The following is a 19,343-nucleotide window of genomic DNA, read 5'->3' as shown; positions in this document are numbered from 1 at the left end:
CATATTAACGAAAGTTTGCTCAGAGCGCCTAGACATACTCTGATGAGCTTCACAGAATCTTGTGAAGGAAATGGCCTATGACCTATGTATAAATCCGATCTGGCTGCAGCTGTTCAAGACCGCAGTTAGACAATGTGCGCACCGAAAACTTCCCATAGAAATGAGCACATTCCATACCGGATGTGATTTCTTTTGAGCGTCGCATGATGCAATCCGACCGTTCGTGATTCGAAAGGGAGCCTGAGCTAGCCTTGGTCAAGGCGCTAGTTGTTATTCATCCCGGCCGTAGCGCGGTAAACGATGTCCTCGCGCGCTATGCATGCGGTGCATTAAAAATACAGCGCGAACAGCGACCTCACGCGGCCACCATTTCTATGCAAATCAGTTGGACCCAATCTGGCGCCTTGGTTCAATCGTCGGCAAAAGCTTATGTTTTTCTATATTTTGCGCTGGATTTCTAGCGCACGACCTCGTATATGCGAATACAGATAAGTGTAGGCGGGGCTAATATGTGGAGTGTCCAATCACACCTTGGTAAATCCGGACGTCATCAAATTATTTGCAGCTATTCGCCTTTTGCGGACGTGACAGGAACCATAGTTTTTGTGCATTGGTGCCGTGTGCATATCGTTTACCGCGTTACGGCCAACAACTAGCGCCTTGAACAAGGCTAAGCCTGAGCAAGTGACGGGAATTGTAAATTTACAACACAGATATAAAGTTTTACAGAATTTCCTGCATTATTACGCTTTTCAACGAGAAAAAAACATCTCTAAACTGGAATAAAGTATTGGGGAACATCGGGTAGACCCCGTGTACACCATGGAATGAGGCATCAAATGCATTGAATAAAAAAAATTGAGTCTGATAACGACTGATGTTCGTGGTTTGTTTTTATTTGCGGTTAGAGAAGTACATTGATATTGTCTGTTCTTGCAGATAGTTACAATGTATATGTACATGTATATAGGCCAACATGATCCCTATATATCATTGCTAAAGTACAGAGATGCATTAACCAATCAAAATGCAGTATTGCTCAGTAGATGACTTAAGCCACGCCCACTAACAGTGCTGGCCAATTAGATTCTGATATTCTAGCATATGACTTAACACTAAGAAATGTCACTACACAGTTCATGTTGTTGTTGAAAACCAACCTCGTCCCCAGTGCTTACTTTTTCCAACCTAGCAGGTAGTGGTGGGCGCGTACTGCTCAACACCCTGGGGACGAGGTTGTGAGAGAGAGAGAGAGAGAGCAGGTCGTGGTGGGCGCGTACTGCTCGACACCCTGGGGACGAGGTTGGTATTAAACATTATCATCACAATGTTAAAATACATTGGCTCCTGACGTATGAGGGCGCCGTTGCAGTTATTTTCAATTTGAACAATTTTCATTAACATTCCTCTAAATTTTCTAAATTCCTCTAAAAACTTTTTGATAATTCGGTAGGTACGTTTAGGATAAACACGAAATCAGATTCCTTTACACCAGAGAAGCTACCCCTTCCAAAAAAAACTTTAAAAACAAAACAGTGCAAAATTTATAATCATCACAATGTTAAAATACATTGGCTCCTGACGTATGAGGGCGCCGTTGCAGTTATTTTCAATTTGGACAATTTTCATTAACATTCCTCTAAATTTTCTAAATTCCTCTAAAAACTTTTTGATAATTCGGTAGGTACGTTTTAGGATAAACACAAAATCAGATTCCTTTACACCAGAGAAGCTACCCCTTCCAAAAAAACTTTAAAAACAAAACAGTGCAAAATGTATCCCTCGCGACGTATGACAAGTAAGGCGGTGCTCTCTTCGAGTAAGAACTCCCCAGCCGGACCCCTCTCCGTGCACTCGCTGCCTAAGAACCTCAGCACCTCGCCCCGCAAATCTGGCGGTGCTCGCCGAACGAAATCCTCTCTATACGTGATATAATCAAGCATAGCTAGCGCGTCTTGTGAGAGCTGGTCAGGGGGTTTGTCTAGACACATCGAGATATCTAGGTACGCCTCGATGATGTACGTCTGTGAGACGGCCATGTTGAGGTTCTTGCATGCGTCTTGGACTTCCCAGGAGGAGTAGCGTTCTGTGCAGGCGCTGTTGTCCAGTTTTGTTTGAAGATACTGCACTAGCTTTCCAAAACCAATTCCACCTGAATTAAATCAAAAAGCAACATTAATTTCACCAAAATGTTGAGACATCGGAGTGCCCCCTCAATGATGAAAACTACTAAGAGAACAGAAGAAAACTTCAGCGTCAAAAGGCACGCGCCGCGCCCAAGCATGCTCAGTCCTGGCTCAGTTCTTGTTATATTAGCTGCGTCGGAGGTACACTAAAATCTCGTTCTTGCCTTGTCGGACAATGAACCTGTTCAGGTTACGGTCCATAGCTCCGACGCCTCGTACTAGGTCCACGCCTCGTTTTATCCGACGTCGGACTATGAGGCGTCGGACCTATGGGGCGGCGGACCTATGAGGCGTCGGACCTATGAGGCAGAATAAATAAAGTGTATTATGCCTCGTAAGTCCGAAATGTCAGACTTCTGTCGGACGAATGTTCGGTAAGGCACGTTTAAGGCATGTAGGCCTATTAATCGGAGGCAGTAATTGTTTTTTACTTGAGTGCACCAATTCGGCCTCAAAAAGTTATTTCCTTCTCGAAAAATATCTTGTAGTTTTTAAAGCGCACTCAAGAAGTTTTCCTACACACAAAAATTAATTCTTCTAAAAACGCGCCCTCAGGAAAGATTTGTATGTGTGTATTTTTATTTATTTTTTATTATTGAATCAATATCTCAATTTGTACTTATTTTTGCTGTATCACGTGCTGTGTTTCAAACAACCCGTTACTCTTTTCCACAAAAGGCCATAGGTTTTCTCAGTGAAGCCTGTCTACAGAACTAAAGGTCCTATTCAGCTGTAGCTTCTTGTGCTAGCTAGTAGTATATATACGATATTGACGTAACGACGAATAATTTTGCCCTTCCAAGAAACAAGAATTTGTGGAAACACACGAAGCAGCTTGTGTCACACGAACACATCTCTATCTATCTGGTTCGTTAGTATGACGTCATCTCAATCCAACCATGCGTACGTACTTCAGACGGTGTCACATGAAAATCCGACTCCTATGAAAATCGGACCCCTATTTCCCTGTTATTGGTTGATCCCTCGCACGTGACAGGGCACTCTCCCGAAACGATCCTAAAAATAGCATAGTATCGTACTCACGCGTGCGCAGTACTACCAATGAGTCCACATTTCATGGAGTCGGATATTCACGCTACACCGGAAGTTAACGCACCTCGAGCGTTTATCCGATGGGCGGGAGTAAACAGTGGTGCGCGCGCGTGTATGACGTTTTTACAAACGAACCGGATGAACCGAAGGTACAGGTGGGCGCTCGTGCACACGTGCTTGCACCGTATGTGAACTTATGCGAGTAAATTATTATTTTAGGCCAACCTTGTGCCACCCCAAGTAGTAGAATGCCGCCATCTTCAAGCCTGCTGTACATGTTTTTCAAAACCTCGTTCAAGTCTCCCAAGTAGTACAGAGAGCCCATGCAAGCTATGATGTGAAACTTGTCGCCCATCGCCTCTTCGGATTTGTCGTATTTCTGGAAAGTCTGACATCTCCAGTCAAAATTCACACCCTGCAGAGGCTCTTTAGCAACTAGATCCTGGAAGCGCTGTATGCTGCTTGCCTCTGGCTCCACAATGGTAGCATTCATCTTGGAATATCCCAAGCTATCTCTGAGACAGGAAAAGATCGGTCTTTCCACATGACCTGCAATAAGGTAGAAGAATTCGTTGGAATATGTTAAGCAGTATAACGTACTAATCCTATGGGGCGTCGGACCCTAACCCGTACTAATCCTTAGGGGCGTCGGACCAATGGAACGTCGGACCGTTTTCCTTGCTCCATGGTCGGACCAATGGGACTTCGGACCAATCCGGCTTAGTAAGACGTCTACCACATCAGTGCACATAATACTAGGACTAGCTCTGTTTGGAACAATTTAAGGGGTCTTATGGAATGTCATGAATGTGCAGATCTATCCAGGGCAACTGTCATTCTTATTTGTATTCTCTTATTACCAGTTTTTTGGGGGCCTTTTGTTCTCGCGAGGGTATGCACAAAATGCATACCGTGCCGCAGTCATCAAAGTATCGGTGGAGCGCTATAGTACGGAGGGTACCGAAGCTCCAGCGCTCCTCTCAGTAGAGCTATACTTAGCCTTGTTCAATGCGGTCTCTCGGCTTTTTGTCGAAGGGAGATAATTGGGCCCTAGCACCCACAATCAACGCGGTTACGTGCGTGTACCACCGACCCTTGTCCGTGCGTGTACCACCGACCCTTGTCCGTACGAACGGTTCGGTACTAACACAACCAGCAAGCACACACACGTGAGTACGGACTGTACGCATGGTGTAATAAGGCAGTAAATGTAGGCCTACTATGTTCTGCGTGTGGGTGTACGTACGTACGTGTGGGGGATATACGCGCCGCGTGGCCTGTCGAACGACGCGGACTAGCTCATGCATGTACATGTACTTGTACATGTACATGTACATGTACTGTGTGTGCATGGCTGTTGTACGAGTACGTGTGTGATGTACGTGCGTACGTACATGTACATGTACAAGCATAGCCTTGCTGTATGGTACAAGTTACTTTCTCACTAGCAGCGTACGGGCATCGATATGTGCACGCAATTATGCCTTGCCAAGTTGATTAGGGATTTTGTTATCGGCGATTTTTATTTTTTTTATCGGCGAATCGATAAGCCCGCAACTCCTTGGTCAAGGCTAAGCTATACTAGGACTAAAAAAACAACAGATTTTAAAGTACACATGACGGCATGTGTACTTTAAAATCTGTCTTTACAGGGAATATACAACATTTGCAAACATCGAAAAATAAAACTACCAAGTTTTTGCGAAATACCTTAATAGGATGTTGGTAAATGACAGTCTAAAGCATCCTGTAAAATTATGGTGCCTGGTATACTGTCATTTTCAAGAAAAGTGGTATTTTTGTATCAATTTCCAACGCTGATCGGCCGATCAGCGTTGGAAAAAACGGGCTTTTTTTCAAATACTGGCCCCAATTGACCATGGCACTTGTTTGCAATCGATTACAAACCTATGAACGGGTACGAGCCAGCTAGACTGGTTCCCTGACCTTACAATTCCCCAATGTATGTAAACTGCTCTGTTTCTTCTTATATGGAGTCAGGGAACCCGACTACAGGAAAATGATCGTTTTTCTTGGTTTTTATAGCATTTTCGAACCCAAAACCTCCAAAAAGTCAGTGTAACTATATTTGCTTTATATTTCCAACCCCCCAATTCCATCCATTTCTGAAAATTACAGCAAAAGCAAATGATGTATATTCCCTTTACATTCGGATTTTACGTGAAGTTTACATTTTTACATAAAATTTTTGCATCCAAAATTGTGAAGTATGCTATATACACGCGGACCCTGACCTTTTACGAAATAGTGTGTACAGTGTGTATAAAAAAAATGCAAACTAGAGGTCAAGGCGTTTGTTGAGTTACAAACGGAGAGTATATTCATTTATTTTATTTATTTATTTCCAACAAAACCTCCCTGTCGGGCCGACAACTATATTTCATTAGACACAGCCCAGTTTAGTTATGAATAATTTCATGTCAGAACAAACTTTGTTCTGACATGAACAGCCCAATTTAGTTATTTTTTATGTAAGAACAAACTCAACAAAGGATCACAAAAATTTAACCTTTCCAGTACAACCAATGATTTTGTTAAAATAAAATGTGTCATATTTCAGTATACATTTTATGTACACGTACAGTTCTTATTTCTGGTTTGATGATGTCATCAATACTGATTTTAGTTCGGAGAGGACATGTGCATGTTCATTATGAAGTTGAAATAACATATGAAAATATGGAAAATATAATTGTATGTATTAAATACACCTAACTTCCGGTTTGATGACGTCACCGCATTAAAGATCAAAAGGTCAACGTTGTAACGGATATGGCTACGACCAAAGTCATAAAACGGATCATATGATAGAATTTTATAAACAAACAAATGATCATTTTCAAATTCTCGCTACAGTAACTTCCGGTCTGATGACGTCATAATTTTGAAACCTTGCAAAGTTATATGTAGTTCACAAAAAATAAGAAGGGGCAATTTGGTTAAAATTGGACGGATGGTTTTAAATTAAAAAAAAAGAAACCCTATTTGATGTACCGCTTGAAGGCGCCCTTTTAAATGATGACATCATAATGCTGTTTTTTTTGTATGTCCTTATTCCGTTCTAAACACTTCCATAATTTATTTGCTTATAGTAAAGAGCTTCCGCTTTCGGGATATATTCAATTTTTATTGCACTTCCGGTAACACCGGAAGTGAAGGTCAAGCGGTTTTGTACCCAGGAATAAGAATTGTTGCCCGAGGCATCATTTACAACCTCACGCCAAAACGAACACGTACGATACTCTATTTAATTCTAAAGATATAACTAAAACTATTTTCACAAATTTGGCACTTAAATTTCTTGTAATTTGATACCTGATGACGTCATGATGACGTCAGATTTTTTTATCATCTTCAGACGGGGGTTCAAGTTCGTTCCAGGTTTTAACGAAATCGTTTGGAAGAAATTCGGTTCGTTTTGAATTTGGGGCTTCAGTCTGTATTTCAAGTTAACCTAACTTTGACCTTCCGGTAGACCCGGAAGTAAAGGTCAGCGACACGAAGAACGTATTCGTACTCCGTCATGTCCGATGTAAACACCCGGTTTTTTTTCATCTTTTCTCGCCGGGGATCGGTAAGACATTAGGTTGGTTTCCTTTCAACCAGATGTTTGAAATAGGCTAAGTAAACAATCCAAAACATAAAATTTTCGGGGATTTCAGGACCTATTGCCCCTTTAAGCTGAAATTCGGCATAAAGATAATATGTGTCCAACTACTCATGAAATAACAATTCCTAGAAATTGCGATAATACATATTTGGGGAAGTTTTCGAACGATTTCTTCCTGACTTGAAGGTTGGGTCAGCTCTACCAGTAACCAGTACTGTAGTTTTATCATTGGGTATTGTAGTTTCAGATACCGAGTGAGCAAATTGTGCCAAGTACTTCAAATGAGTGGCATAGAGTGATTGCAAAATGGCACAGCGTACTCGGCATCGTCTTGATTGGTCGAGAGCGAGTCACATGATACTTTCTTTTTTTGCTATCTTTCTGTGCACGGCCAAAAGTACTATACCCGTAGCAACATCCACGGCGCCAACCTCGTCCCAAGTGCTTACTTTATTTCCAACACGGTTTCCAATAGTAAACCCTGGATAGGAAACTTTCTTCCTGTATCCTGATTGGATACCGCAATTGGCTAGTAATGGATTTTTATCGTGTACTTGGTGCTATTATTCACAACGTGCAGTACGTGTTTTCGCGAAAATACTAATTTCCTTTCCAATTTGCTCATATTAATATGAAATAATTATGATACTGCATGTTGTCTCGATAAGATCGTAACAGTTTGATTTCAAAAATCGTGTTTTCATAACTCACGCCGTGCTCGCGCTGCTACGAATTGACTCTCGGTTTTTACCTCAGACACCGCATACAAAAACAAACGCTAATGTGTAACGCATATCCAGGCACCAGACTGTTCCTCATTTGCATACGTGTGCAAAAATCTTGCACATGCAAATGATCCAATACCAGGGTGAGAGAGCAGGTAGTGGTGGGCGCGTACTGCTCGACACCCTGGGGACGAGGTTGGGGTCAGCTCTACCAGTAACCAGTATTGTAGTTTCAGATACCGAGTGAGCAAATTGTGCCAAGTACTTCAAATGAGTGGCATAGAGTGATTGCAAAATGACACAGCGTACTCGGCATCGTCTTGATTGGTCGAGAGCGAGTCACATGATACTTTCTATTTTTGTTATCTGTCTGTGCACGGCCAAAAGTACTGTACCCGTAGCAACATCCACGGCGCGGTATTATGCGTGCAAATGCATGCTGGTGTGCGCGTTGCGCGTAGAGTGTATTGTTCCAAAGAGAGCGCGCCGCAGAGTTTGGTTCAAACATTTCGTGAAGGGGTAGTTTGGAAGAGAGAAATACAGTTTCCACCAATTTTGTATTGAAATTGAAGTTTATTTCAACTGTGTTCAGATTTAAATAATTCAAAATATTGAAACCAAGCCGAATCTGTGGGTGAAGTATTATAAAACAAATATTGAATTCTTTATCTCGTGGTGTAGTAAAACTAGCCTCCCTCGGTGATCCATGGAGCATTCTATTTTCCCTGGGCTTCGCCTCGGGAAAATAGAATGTCCATGGATCACCTCGGGAGGCTAGTTTTACTACACCACTCGAAGCATTCAATATTTGTATACTGTGCGGATATTTGTCTGGCCAACAGAAACGTATTTAGCGAGGAAACTAGCTGGAGTTACCCAGCCCTAAATTTTATCATTGGGTTGTCATTAAATGACAACCCAATGATAAAATTTAGGGCTGGGTAACTCCAGCAACGAGGAAACACACTTCCAAACACTTTTCTGCTATCACCTCATGCTAAAAATGTTTAGCATCTAAACATTGTTTACAAACTGATAGCAATTAAGTGTTTAGAATTGTGTTTACTCTCTAAACACATTTTTGTGTAGGCTAGGCAAATACCCACACGGAGGATTAGGCTACCTTTGTTCCAACGGCTAAATTCGAAAACTTGGTCCCATGGTCAATTTTTTTTATACACACTGTTATACGCACCGTCCCCCGCTCCAACACTTAGCACTTTCACGTCCGTATCCTGTGACATCGACACTGCAAAGTCGTTGTCCAACAAACTTTGTGTATTTCCATGGAACCATTCGATTAAAGTTTTCTCTCTGTTGGTTAATCTCCTGTACACACTGTGGGCTTCATGATATTTGTGTGTCGACAGCGCCATTTCAATTTCTCAGGTGATGGAGGTTGCCCTTCTGTATGGCGAGCAAACTTTGTTTGCAGGGCGGGGGTACGAGCGAAATGAAAATCCAACTCCTCTGACCCGTGGCTTAGAGTGGAGGAGCTGCGAAATACACGAAGCGACTGGAGCAAAGATTAAGTAAGCACGTACGAGTGGCAAAGCCACGAGCCAAGGCCATCGTGGCTTAGAGTGGCCGTTTCGCCGCTTTGTCTAATGCCAGTGTAGCGTGAATATCCGACTCCATGAAATGTGGCCTCATTGGTAGTACTGCGCACGCGTGAGTACGACACTACGCTATTTTTAGGATCGTTTCGGGAGGGCGACCTGTCACCAGTGTTGTAGGTCTCGAGACCGGTCTCGGTCTCGAGACCGGTCTCGAGACCACTTTTTGCTGGTCTCGGTCTCGGTCTCGGAAGCTGTGGTCTCGGTCTTGGTCTCGGTCTCGGCCCCCTTTGGTCTCGATATTTTGGCTGGTCTCGGGTCGAGACCGGTAATATGTAGCTTTTACAGCTCGATCGATTACTTTCTGTTCACTTCGTTCTGTACCGTTGTTATTTAAAACATTTGCTAGCCCGTAGATCAAGCTTGTTATATATAGCGGTCGGTTTGGACTCGACTGCACGTTGGAAAGTACATGTAAAGCTGCAGCAGTACCAGTCACTGAACGATTTGGAACAAGTTCGGCATTTATCTGTTGAGTCGGCCACATAAAGCAAAGTATAAACTTGTAACAATTTATGCAATAAGGGTCAACCATTTTCGGGGATTGTGTAGTTTAGCCCACCCCTGTGGGCGTAATCACTTGCATTTTGTATTCTGATAATAAATGAGGTGCTTCAAATTAGTTATATTTTCGACCCCACACAATGTTCTCTTTAATTTGGGACAGTATTTTGAAGCAAAAGTAAATTTTTCTACCTGATTTTCCAGCTTTGAACTCACACACTCTTACCAGTTACCACTCACTTTTCTTGATTTTTCAAGCATCTACAAGCCCAAAACGTGAAACAAGTCAGTCTAACAATATTTGCTATAATATTCTAATCTTCCAAATCCATATATTTCTGAAAATTGCAGCAAAAGCAAGGGCTGTACATTGTCTTTATAGAATCACAAATACGTGATTAGACTTTTGGATTCACGGATGCGATGCCGATTATGACGAATATGCAATCCAATTCGCAGAAATCTTTTTTTATTTTTATTGTAACACTCGCTGAATTGAGCATTCCTTTTCATTTGTTATAGCCTAATGTAAACTCGCATATCCTGCATTCAATTTAAATAAGGTATACAGGCCTATACAAATCATGATACAGCTTTGATAAATTTATTTAATTAATCAATGTAAGTTGTAGGCCTAATTGATCATTAATGTGTTTGTTCTTATACACAAAGGCCTATTTGAAATGAAGGTAAATAAAATGTTAAACTGATATAAATCTTACCAAAATAAAATCAATCAAAATAATCTTGTAGGCATATTATTGGGACGGCAAAGGGAAACATGACATTTCACGTAACATGGGACCTGAGGACTTGTTATTGTTGGTTCGTTGTCTTTATTGTATTTTAATTTCATTCTGTATTTCTTAATTTTTTTTCTCGTTTTATCGGTTCGATTGCTTGGTTATATGACACGATTGTGGCAAATGCTGAACAACAAAAAAAGTTACGATTGTCTTCAGCATAGGTTTTAGTACATAGGATTTATTGCGATAGTTGGTACCGTATAAAGGCTAGGCCTACACCGCTTGGTTTTAGTTCAATCATCCTGAATATTCAAACATCCATGAAATAATTCAATCAAACATTCCTCATAGGTTACTTTTGTCAACGCATAAATGAATTCCAATGCTTGACCAGGCTCGATTTTTTTTGTCCCACGATTTGATCTTGGTGATATGTACGTGGCCTATTTTTGGGTAGTATAATAGGGGGTAAGTGGCGCCACCAACGTCAAAATAGTCCGCCCCTTAAAAAAAAAAATTCCATATTTTTTTCTGCGGCCAAAAATTATGCGCAACTTCTAAAAACTGAGCAACTTTAAAAAAATCTCCCAAATGTCAAAAAAGGAGTTCTAGCGCCCCAGTTACGTTAGTGGGTCTAGTCAGGGTTGGAATTGAAGAACAACACTTTGCATTGGGTGAAATTTTTGCTTTTGAAAAATATACACGTAATCCACATATTGTTCATGACGTACTTGGAATATCATGGAGCCATAACTTTAGTTTTTAAGGGTTCAGTTTTATTTGAAACGGTTCTCTGGGCTGTAATGTGTACACTGGAAACATCGGTATTGGGGAACATCGGGTAGACCCCGTGTACACCATGGAATGAGGCATCAAATGCATTGAATAAAAAAAATTGAGTCTGATATTAAACGACTGCTGTTCGTGGTTTGTTTTTATTTGCGGTTAGAGAAGTACATTGATATTGTCTGTTCTTGCAGATAGTTATATGTATATAGGGCAACATGATCCCTATACATCATTGCTAAAGTACAGAGATGCATTAACCAATCAAAATGCAGTATTGCTCAGTAGATGACTTAAGCCACGCCCACTAACAGTGCTGGCCAATTAGATTCTGATATTCTAGCATATGACTTAGCACTAAGAAATGTCACTACACAGTTCATGTTGTTGTTTAAAACCGAGGTTGGTATAAAACATAATCATCACAATGTTAAAATACATTGGCTCCTGACGTATGAGGGTGCCGTTGCAGTTGTTTTTCATTAACATTCCTCTAAATTTTCTAAATTCCTCTAAAAACTTAAACTTTTTGATAATTCGGTAGGTACGTTTAGGATAAACACGAAATCAGATTCCTTTACACCAGAGAAGCAACCCCTTCCAACAAAACTTTAAAAACAAAACAGTGCAAAATTTATCCCTCGTGACGTATGACAAGTAAGGCGGTGCTCTCGTCGAGTAAGAACTCCCCAGCCGGACCCCTCTCCGTGCACTCGCTGCCTAAGAACCTCAGCACCTCGCCCAGCAAATCTGGCGGTGCTCGCCGAACGAAATCCTCTCTATACGTGATATAATCAAGCATAGCTAGCGCGTCTTGTGAGAGCTGGTCAGGGGGTTTGTCTAGACACATCGAGATATCTAGGTACGCCTCGATGATGTACGTCTGTGAGACGGCCATGTTGAGGTTCTTGCATGCGTCTTGGACTTCCCAGGAGGAGTAGCGTTCTGTGCAGGCGCTGTTGTCCAGTTTTGTTTGAAGATACTGCACTAGCTTTCCAAAACCAATTCCACCTGAATTAAATCAAAAAGCAACATTAATTTCACCAAAATGTTGAGACATTGGAGTGCCCCCTCAATGGTGAAAACTACTAAAAGAACAGAAGAAAACTTCAGCGTCAAAAGGCACGCGCCGCGCCCAAGCATGCTCAGTCCTGGCTCAGTTCTTGTTATATTAGCTGCGTCGGAGGTACACTAAAATCTCGTTCTTGCCTTGTCGGACAATGAACCTGTTCAGGTTACGGTCCATAGCTCCGACGCCTCGTACTAGGTCCACGCCTCGTTTTATCCGACGTCGGACTATGAGGCGTCGGACCTATGAGGCGTCGGACCTATGAGGCAGAATAAATAAAGTGTATTATGCCTCGTAAGTCCGAAATGTCAGACTTCTGTCGGACGAATGTTCGGTAAGGCACGTTTAAGGCATGTAGGCCTATTAATCGGAGGCAGTAATTGTTTTTTACTTGAGTGCACCAATTCGGCCTCAAAAAGTTATTTCCTTCTCGAAAAATATCTTGTAGTTTTTAAAACGCACTCAAGAAGTTTTCCAACACAAAAAAATTAATTCTTCTAATAACGCGCCCTCAGGAAAGATTTGTGTACGTCCTTTTGGAAAGATTCCCATATACGAAGTTCACTCAACACCCTGTGTACAAACCCTATTAGATTGGACTGAAAAATTCTAAGTGTTTTCTAAGAAAATGCTTGTATTTTCTCACTGCTTAAATTGACTTTGTTGACATGAAATTGCTATCTGGGGGCTTGTTAGTCAATACAGAACTTCGTATATGGAAATCTTTCCGTACTTTTTTTTTTTAATATTATTGAATCAATATCTCTATTTGGTCTTATTTTTGCTGTATCACGTGCTGTGTTTCAAACAACCCGTTACTCTTTTCCACAAAAGGCCATAGGTTTTCTCAGTGAAGCCTGTCTACAGAACTAAAGGTCCTATTCAGCTGTAGCTTCTTGTGCTAGCTAGTAGTATATATACGATATTGACGTAACGACGAATAATTTTGCCCTTCCAAGAAACAAGAATTTGTGGAAACACACGAAGCAGCTTGTGTCACACGAACACATCTCTATCTATCTGGTTCGTTAGTATGACGTCATCTCAATCCAACCATGCGTACGTACTTCAGACGGTGTCACATGAAAATCCGACTCCTATGAAAATCGGACCCCTATTTCCCTGTTATTGGTTGATCTCTCGCACGTGACAGGCCACTCTCCCGAAACGATCCTAAAAATAGCATAGTATCGTACTCACGCGTGCGCAGTACTTCCAATGAGTCCACATTTCATGGAGTCGGATATTCACGCTACACCGGAAGTTAACGCACCTCGAGCGTTTATCCGATGGGCGGGAGTAAACAGTGGTGCGCGGCGTGTATGACGTTTTTACAAACGAACCGGATGAACCGAAGGTACAGGTGGGCGCTCGTGCACACGTGCTTGCACCGTACGTGAACTTGTGCGAGTAAATTATTATTTTAGGCCAACCTTGTGCCACCCCAAGTAGTAGAATGCCGCCATCTTCAAGCCTGCTGTACAGGTTTTTTAAAACCTCGTCCAAGTCTCCCAAGTAGTACAGACAGCCGAGGCAAGTTATGATGTGAAACTTGTCGCCCACCGCCTCTTCGGATTTGTCGTATTTCTGGAAAGTTTGACATCTCCAGTCAAAATTCACACCCTGCAGAGGCTCTTTAGCAACTAGATCCTGGAAGCGCTGTATGCTGCTTGCCTCTGGCTCCACAATGGTAGCATTCATCTCGGAATATCCCAAGCTGTCTCTGAGACAGGAAAAGATCGGTCTTTCCACATGACCTGCAGTAAGGTAGAAGAATTCGTTGGAATATGTTAAGCAGTATAACGTACTAATCCTATGGGGCGTCGGACCCTAACCCGTACTAATCCTATGGGGCGTCGGATCAATGGAACGTCGGACCAATGGGACTTCGGACCAATCCGGCTTAGTAAGACGTCTACCACATCAGTGCACATAATACTAGGACTAGCTCTGTTTGGAACAATTGTGTGCACGCCTCAGCCAGAAGGTTTTTATTCAAAAAATGTCGGGTACCGAAATCTGGGCAGCCGACCCATCAACCATGTAGCACACTATTATTATTATCAATATTCAAATTTTGGGCACCACAAAGGCCCAGAGCACCAATAGCTCATCCAAGCACCATTTGACTCGGAGACCATATCTCTTCCGATTTTTGGGCACCCACAAAGGCCCAAGGGCAGCTCCAAGCACCATTTGACTCGGAGCACCACAGCTCAATCATCAATGCAATAAATGACCTATTTACGATAGGCCGATCTGAAAATCTATTAAGAAAGTGCCAGTAAACTTTATATCACCACAAAGCTTATGATAAATTGTTTCTATGTACATACATTGTATGCCAAGTCCACGATTTTGATGCACCGTTCTTTCTTCGTTTGAACTTACAGAAGACGGAACGGTTCATCCTCCCCTGTTGTACTGACTCAGGGGAAGACATGTTGACAGCAACAATAAAATACTAACTACTCATAAAAGTACTTACATAATGTTGCACACTGTGCTTTGTTTAACCTAAGTATTATTTACAAAATCGTAATGGCAGGAGTAAAAAATCATTAATGAACCATGGGGTGTTTTATCCGCTTCAAAAAATGCCATGGAGGAGGAGGGGAAGGTGGCGGTGAAGTAAAATTTGCTATCCAAGCTGTTTCTTCAGAGGCTGAGACAAAAGTGACTGGCCAGCAACTTTTCCATCCCGCCTAAACTTTCTACTTCTAGAATGTAAACAACCAACCCTACGTCTCATTGGCCCATAGCCAGGCCTTGCCAAGTGTCACAGAACAAGAATTCTTATTGGCTGGTTGCCCCTCCAAGCCTTCTCAGCAATTGGTTAAAATTCGTGGCTGTTGATTGGCTATCTCCTGTTTACAGGATCTCACTTTTGTCACAAATTTGTCAATAGGTTTTCATGTACAAAGTTCTTCATACGAAAGTACAGTATAAAATGCATTCACAGTGATCAAGATGTGTGCATGGAGTTAGCCTACATTTTGCACAACACATATAACATAACCAACAGGAGAAGATCAGTGGAAATTTTGCTGCTTATAAATAATTTGATCATTTAGTGATAAAATTGATTATAAGCAGACAAATTAAAAAATCACAAACAACACAGAAACAACCCACTGATAAAATGTAGGGCTGGGTAACTCCAGCAACGAGGAAACACACTTCAAACACTTTCCTGCTATCACCTCATGCTAAAAATGTTTAGCATCTAAACATTGATTAAGCAATTAAGTGTTTAGAATTGTGTTTACTCTCTAAACACATTTTTTGTAGGCTAGGCAAAAATACCCACACGGAGGATTAGGCTACCTTTGTTCCAAGGGCTAAATTCGAAACCTTCACAGAAAATAAATGCCGAGTCACAAGACTCATTTAGGTGAGTCATGATTTTGTCCGTGTAGTGAGACACTTTTGGACTTAAGTGAGTCATTTGACTCACATGAAATGAGTCAAGTTACTCGGGCTGGAATAATATTTGGGTCTTTTGACTCATTTTGTTGCATTTAAATGAGTCACCATTTTGTCCGTGTAGTGACATACTGCCATGTGATAAACGAGTCCAATTACTCAGAATGGATACATGTGAGTCATGTGACTTGAATGGGTTTTTTTAGCTGAGTCCTGTGCTGAAACACTGCGATGTGCAGAAACCATCAAATTCGAACACAGTTTACGCACAAGAGCATCAGTAACACAAGTAAAAAAATGATTTAGAGGGCATATATACCTTGTTGATCAGAAAATGCCTTTGCTCACTGCGTCTAACACTAGGCCTAACACAATGTAGGCCTAGTACTAACGTTAAACCTAGGCGTACGACGGCAAAGCCACTTTTGTAATTTAGGCTTGGCTACACACAGCAAACAGTGCTTGATAACAAGGAATTACTAACTACCGTGAATCGGGTAGATTGCATTCAGTTATTAACAACACGATAGCAGCGTTTTGAACATGAAAATACCTTAAAACAGAAAGAAAAAGAAAGAGCTCTGGCTCCCACTACTACGCGACAAAAACAATGGCGGATTGATGCAAAAAACGGGTTTCCTGTGCTTGCCCGCACGGGCTCGGGAATGACTAGGTGCCAGCTTGGTACTGAGTCATATGCCAAACCAGACTCATTTTCAAGGGACAAGTGAGTCAACAATAAACATTCTAAGTGAGTCAATGCCCTTTTGACTCGCTACGTTAATTTCAGTGAGTCTGATGCGATGCATGTGGTGTTAAATACGAGTCAAATTTACTATGACTCACTAAAACCGTCCAAAAGTTAGTCAAGTGACACAGCAATTTGTTTGTGTGTTGGTCCCATCGGGTCAATTTTTTTTTATAAACACTGTTATACGCACCGTCCCCCGCTCCAACACTAAGCACTTTCACGTCCGTATCCTGCAACATCGACACTGCAAAGGCGTTGTCCAACAAACTTTGTGTATTTCCATGGAACCATTCGATTAAAGTTTTCTCTCTGTTGGTCAATCTCCTGTACACACTGTGGGCTTCATGATATTTGTGTGTCGACAGCGCCATTTCAATTTCTCAGGTGATGGAGGTTGCCCTTCTGTATGGCGAGCAAACTTTGTTTGCAGGGCGGGGGTACGAGCGAAATGAAAATCCAACTCCTCTGACCCGTGGCTTAGAGTGGAGGAGCTGCGAAATACACGAAGCGACTGGAGCAAAGATTAAGTAAGCACGTACGAGTGGCAAAGCCACGAGCCAAGGCCATCGTGGCTTAGAGTGGCCGTTTCGCCGCTTTGTCTAATGCCGGTGTCACGGTCTCACTTCTCCGGCGTGCTAGCTTCTCCGGGTCGATTCGGCGGATAATTGAGCACGTTACAGTGCACGTTACATGAGCACGATTCATGCTCATGTGTCCGCTGTGCTTACTTTTCCTCGGGCTGTTTTCTGAAGTCTACCAAGCCCATTAATAACACAGTGAGGGATACCCAAGAATGTGTTATGTAACACTTCCTGTGGGTCAAGTCATTCCATGGTCTTGCAAGCATTCTGATTTGTGTTCCCAGCGTCATGCATGTGTGTGTTCATGGAGGAATAATTAAGAACGAACTCCTTGGTCCGTGTTCCTTGCTCGTTCGTGGTCCATTTTGTCCTTATTTTTGCAACCACGGCTTAAAAAAATGTGCATTTCAAGTCTTTGATATTGGGAGTTAATAGTGCGCGCCACGAAAATTCTCAGCATACAAATATCTTACGTACACAAGAACAGCCCCGAAGAACTCAGCACACTAATACAGTGACGGAAATGTACACTACTGCGCAATTTTGTGCATGCGTGTTGAAGCGAAATTTCCCTTTTGGAGAAGCTAGCACGCCGGAGAAGTGAGACCGTGACACCGGTGTAGCGTGAATATCCGACTCCATGAAATGTGGCCTCATTGGTAGTACTGCGCACGCGTGAGTACGACACTACGCTATTTTTAGGATCGTTTCGGGAGGGTGACCTGTCATAAGGTGACGGAGGTTGCCCTTCTGTATGGCGAGCAAACTTTGTTTGCGGGGCGGGGGTACGGGTACGAGCGAAATGAAAATCCAACTCCTCTGCCCCTTTCCCCTACTTATGGAGAACCTTGTCACCCATTATATGCAGAAAATTAAAGCCCTGCATTGTACGCGACACGGTACGGTTCACACGTATGCCGTTCGAAGAAGTAAACCCGCACCCTCAAAAATCGGGGAAATGTGCCGTGACCTCCATAGGAAACGCGAAATTTTCACTGAGTTGCCCATTTTCAAAGGAAAAGTGCACATAACTATTCGCCTTTAATCATGAAGAAATTATATTCATGTGACGTGAAAGAGGAAAATCTATATTTTGTGATGCAATGCGAGGGAGTCAGTTTAACCGACACACTTTCCGGGCTGTTTGGGGGTCAAGCACCAAATACCACTAGCCTTGGTCAATGCTCTCGTCGTTATTCGTCCCGTACGCGGTCAATCGTCGGCATACATGTATATCCTCACGCGCTATGCACATGCATGTAAAAATACAGCGCGAACAGCGACCTCACGCGGCCACTATTTTTATGCAAATCAGTTGGAGACGATGTCGAGCCTAGCCTGGGTCCTTGCTGTACGGTTCAATCGTCGGCCAAAGCTTATGTTTTTCTTTACTTTGCGCTAGATTTCCAGCGCACGACCTCGTATGCGAATCACTGATCTCTATATAAAGACTGGATAGCTAATAAAGAGCCGCACAATGTACGAATTTGACGCCATATTGGTGAGACCGGCTGGTGATCTACAAAGGACAAGTTGCCGTCTTTATAGACAGCTTGATTTCTTTTGTAACGTCGCGGATCACTTGACTTATATTTTGGCCACCACCACCGACCAACTGACCAAGGTTTACTACAATTTTTCTAACGTAGTGGTTACTTTTATAATGCCGCAAATCACTTTTTCGGCGTTTTTGAAATAATAATCACTACGTAAATGTGTTCCTTTTAGAACATCATAATAATGTGTACGTGACCAAAATGCGCGTCAACTGTTGATACAACGCGCGCGTATTTACGCGTAGAACGTTCGTATTATACGCGGCCATCTTCGTGAGACCGGGGGCGAATTGGTCAATATGCAAAGTCTACTGTGTGAATGTTGTATGCATATCCGCTATCCAGTTTTTTTTATAGAGATCAGTGATGCGAATACAGATAATGTAGGCGGGGCTAATATGTGGAGTGTCCAATCACACCTTGGTAAATCCGGACGTCATCAAATTATTTGCAGCTTTCCGCCTTTTGCGGACGTGACAGGAACCACAGTTTTTGTGCATTGGTGCCGTGTGCAGAGACACACAATGTGTACGTGTATGGACTATGTACGGTGCTACGTTTCACTATGCAAGTTTCCACGCAACGATCGACCAATAAGAAAACGACATTTAAGGTCAGCTAAGGCTATTAACATAATGAGCACCACCCCCAAAACCTCACATGGACGATTGAACCAAGGCTCGACATCGTCTCCAACTGATTTGCATAAAAAA

The 19,343-nt window shown here is 42.3% G+C and overlaps 2 protein-coding genes across 2 annotated transcripts; both read right to left on the bottom strand.

Annotated features, from left to right (window-relative positions):
* Positions 1–875: 875 nt before the first annotated feature.
* On the bottom strand, positions 876–9,086 carry LOC119737004 (histamine N-methyltransferase A-like). The gene is made up of 3 exons (XM_038211061.1): positions 8,791–9,086; positions 3,465–3,788; positions 876–2,152 (listed from the first exon to the last, which is right to left on the bottom strand). Exons 1-3 carry the CDS (start codon positions 8,969–8,971, stop codon positions 1,719–1,721), a joined length of 939 nt encoding a protein of 312 aa, XP_038066989.1. The 5' UTR covers positions 8,972–9,086; the 3' UTR covers positions 876–1,718.
* LOC119737005 (histamine N-methyltransferase-like) lies at positions 876–16,975 on the bottom strand. Its single transcript, XM_038211062.1, has 4 exons — positions 16,684–16,975; positions 13,750–14,073; positions 11,858–12,258; positions 876–1,519 (listed from the first exon to the last, which is right to left on the bottom strand). Exons 1-3 carry the CDS (start codon positions 16,862–16,864, stop codon positions 11,882–11,884), a joined length of 882 nt encoding a protein of 293 aa, XP_038066990.1. The 5' UTR covers positions 16,865–16,975; the 3' UTR covers positions 876–1,519; positions 11,858–11,881.
* Between the last annotated feature and the right edge of the window lie 2,368 nt (positions 16,976–19,343).

Source organism: Patiria miniata, unplaced genomic scaffold (assembly GCF_015706575.1).
Source record: "Patiria miniata isolate m_02_andy unplaced genomic scaffold, ASM1570657v1 HiC_scaffold_3, whole genome shotgun sequence".
In the NCBI taxonomy this organism is placed as follows: domain Eukaryota; kingdom Metazoa; phylum Echinodermata; class Asteroidea; order Valvatida; family Asterinidae; genus Patiria; species Patiria miniata.
Note: the sequence above shows the minus strand (reverse complement) of the source record. Positions and strands in the feature narration are given on the sequence as shown.

Excerpts from the sequence above, each read along its gene's own strand:
- LOC119737004 (XM_038211061.1), bottom strand. The coding sequence starts at position 8,971 with ATGGCGCTGTCGACACACAAATATCATGAAGCCCACAGTGTGTACAGG. Across the intron at positions 3,789-8,790 it reads AAGTGTTGGAGCGGGGGACG|GTCATGTGGAAAGACCGATC; the intron begins GTGCGTATAACA and ends ACCTTATTGCAG. Across the intron at positions 2,153-3,464 it reads ACTACTTGGGGTGGCACAAG|GTGGAATTGGTTTTGGAAAG; the intron begins GTTGGCCTAAAA and ends GATTTAATTCAG.
- LOC119737005 (XM_038211062.1), bottom strand. The coding sequence starts at position 16,864 with ATGGCGCTGTCGACACACAAATATCATGAAGCCCACAGTGTGTACAGG. Across the intron at positions 14,074-16,683 it reads TAGTGTTGGAGCGGGGGACG|GTCATGTGGAAAGACCGATC; the intron begins GTGCGTATAACA and ends ACCTTACTGCAG. Across the intron at positions 12,259-13,749 it reads ACTACTTGGGGTGGCACAAG|GTGGAATTGGTTTTGGAAAG; the intron begins GTTGGCCTAAAA and ends GATTTAATTCAG.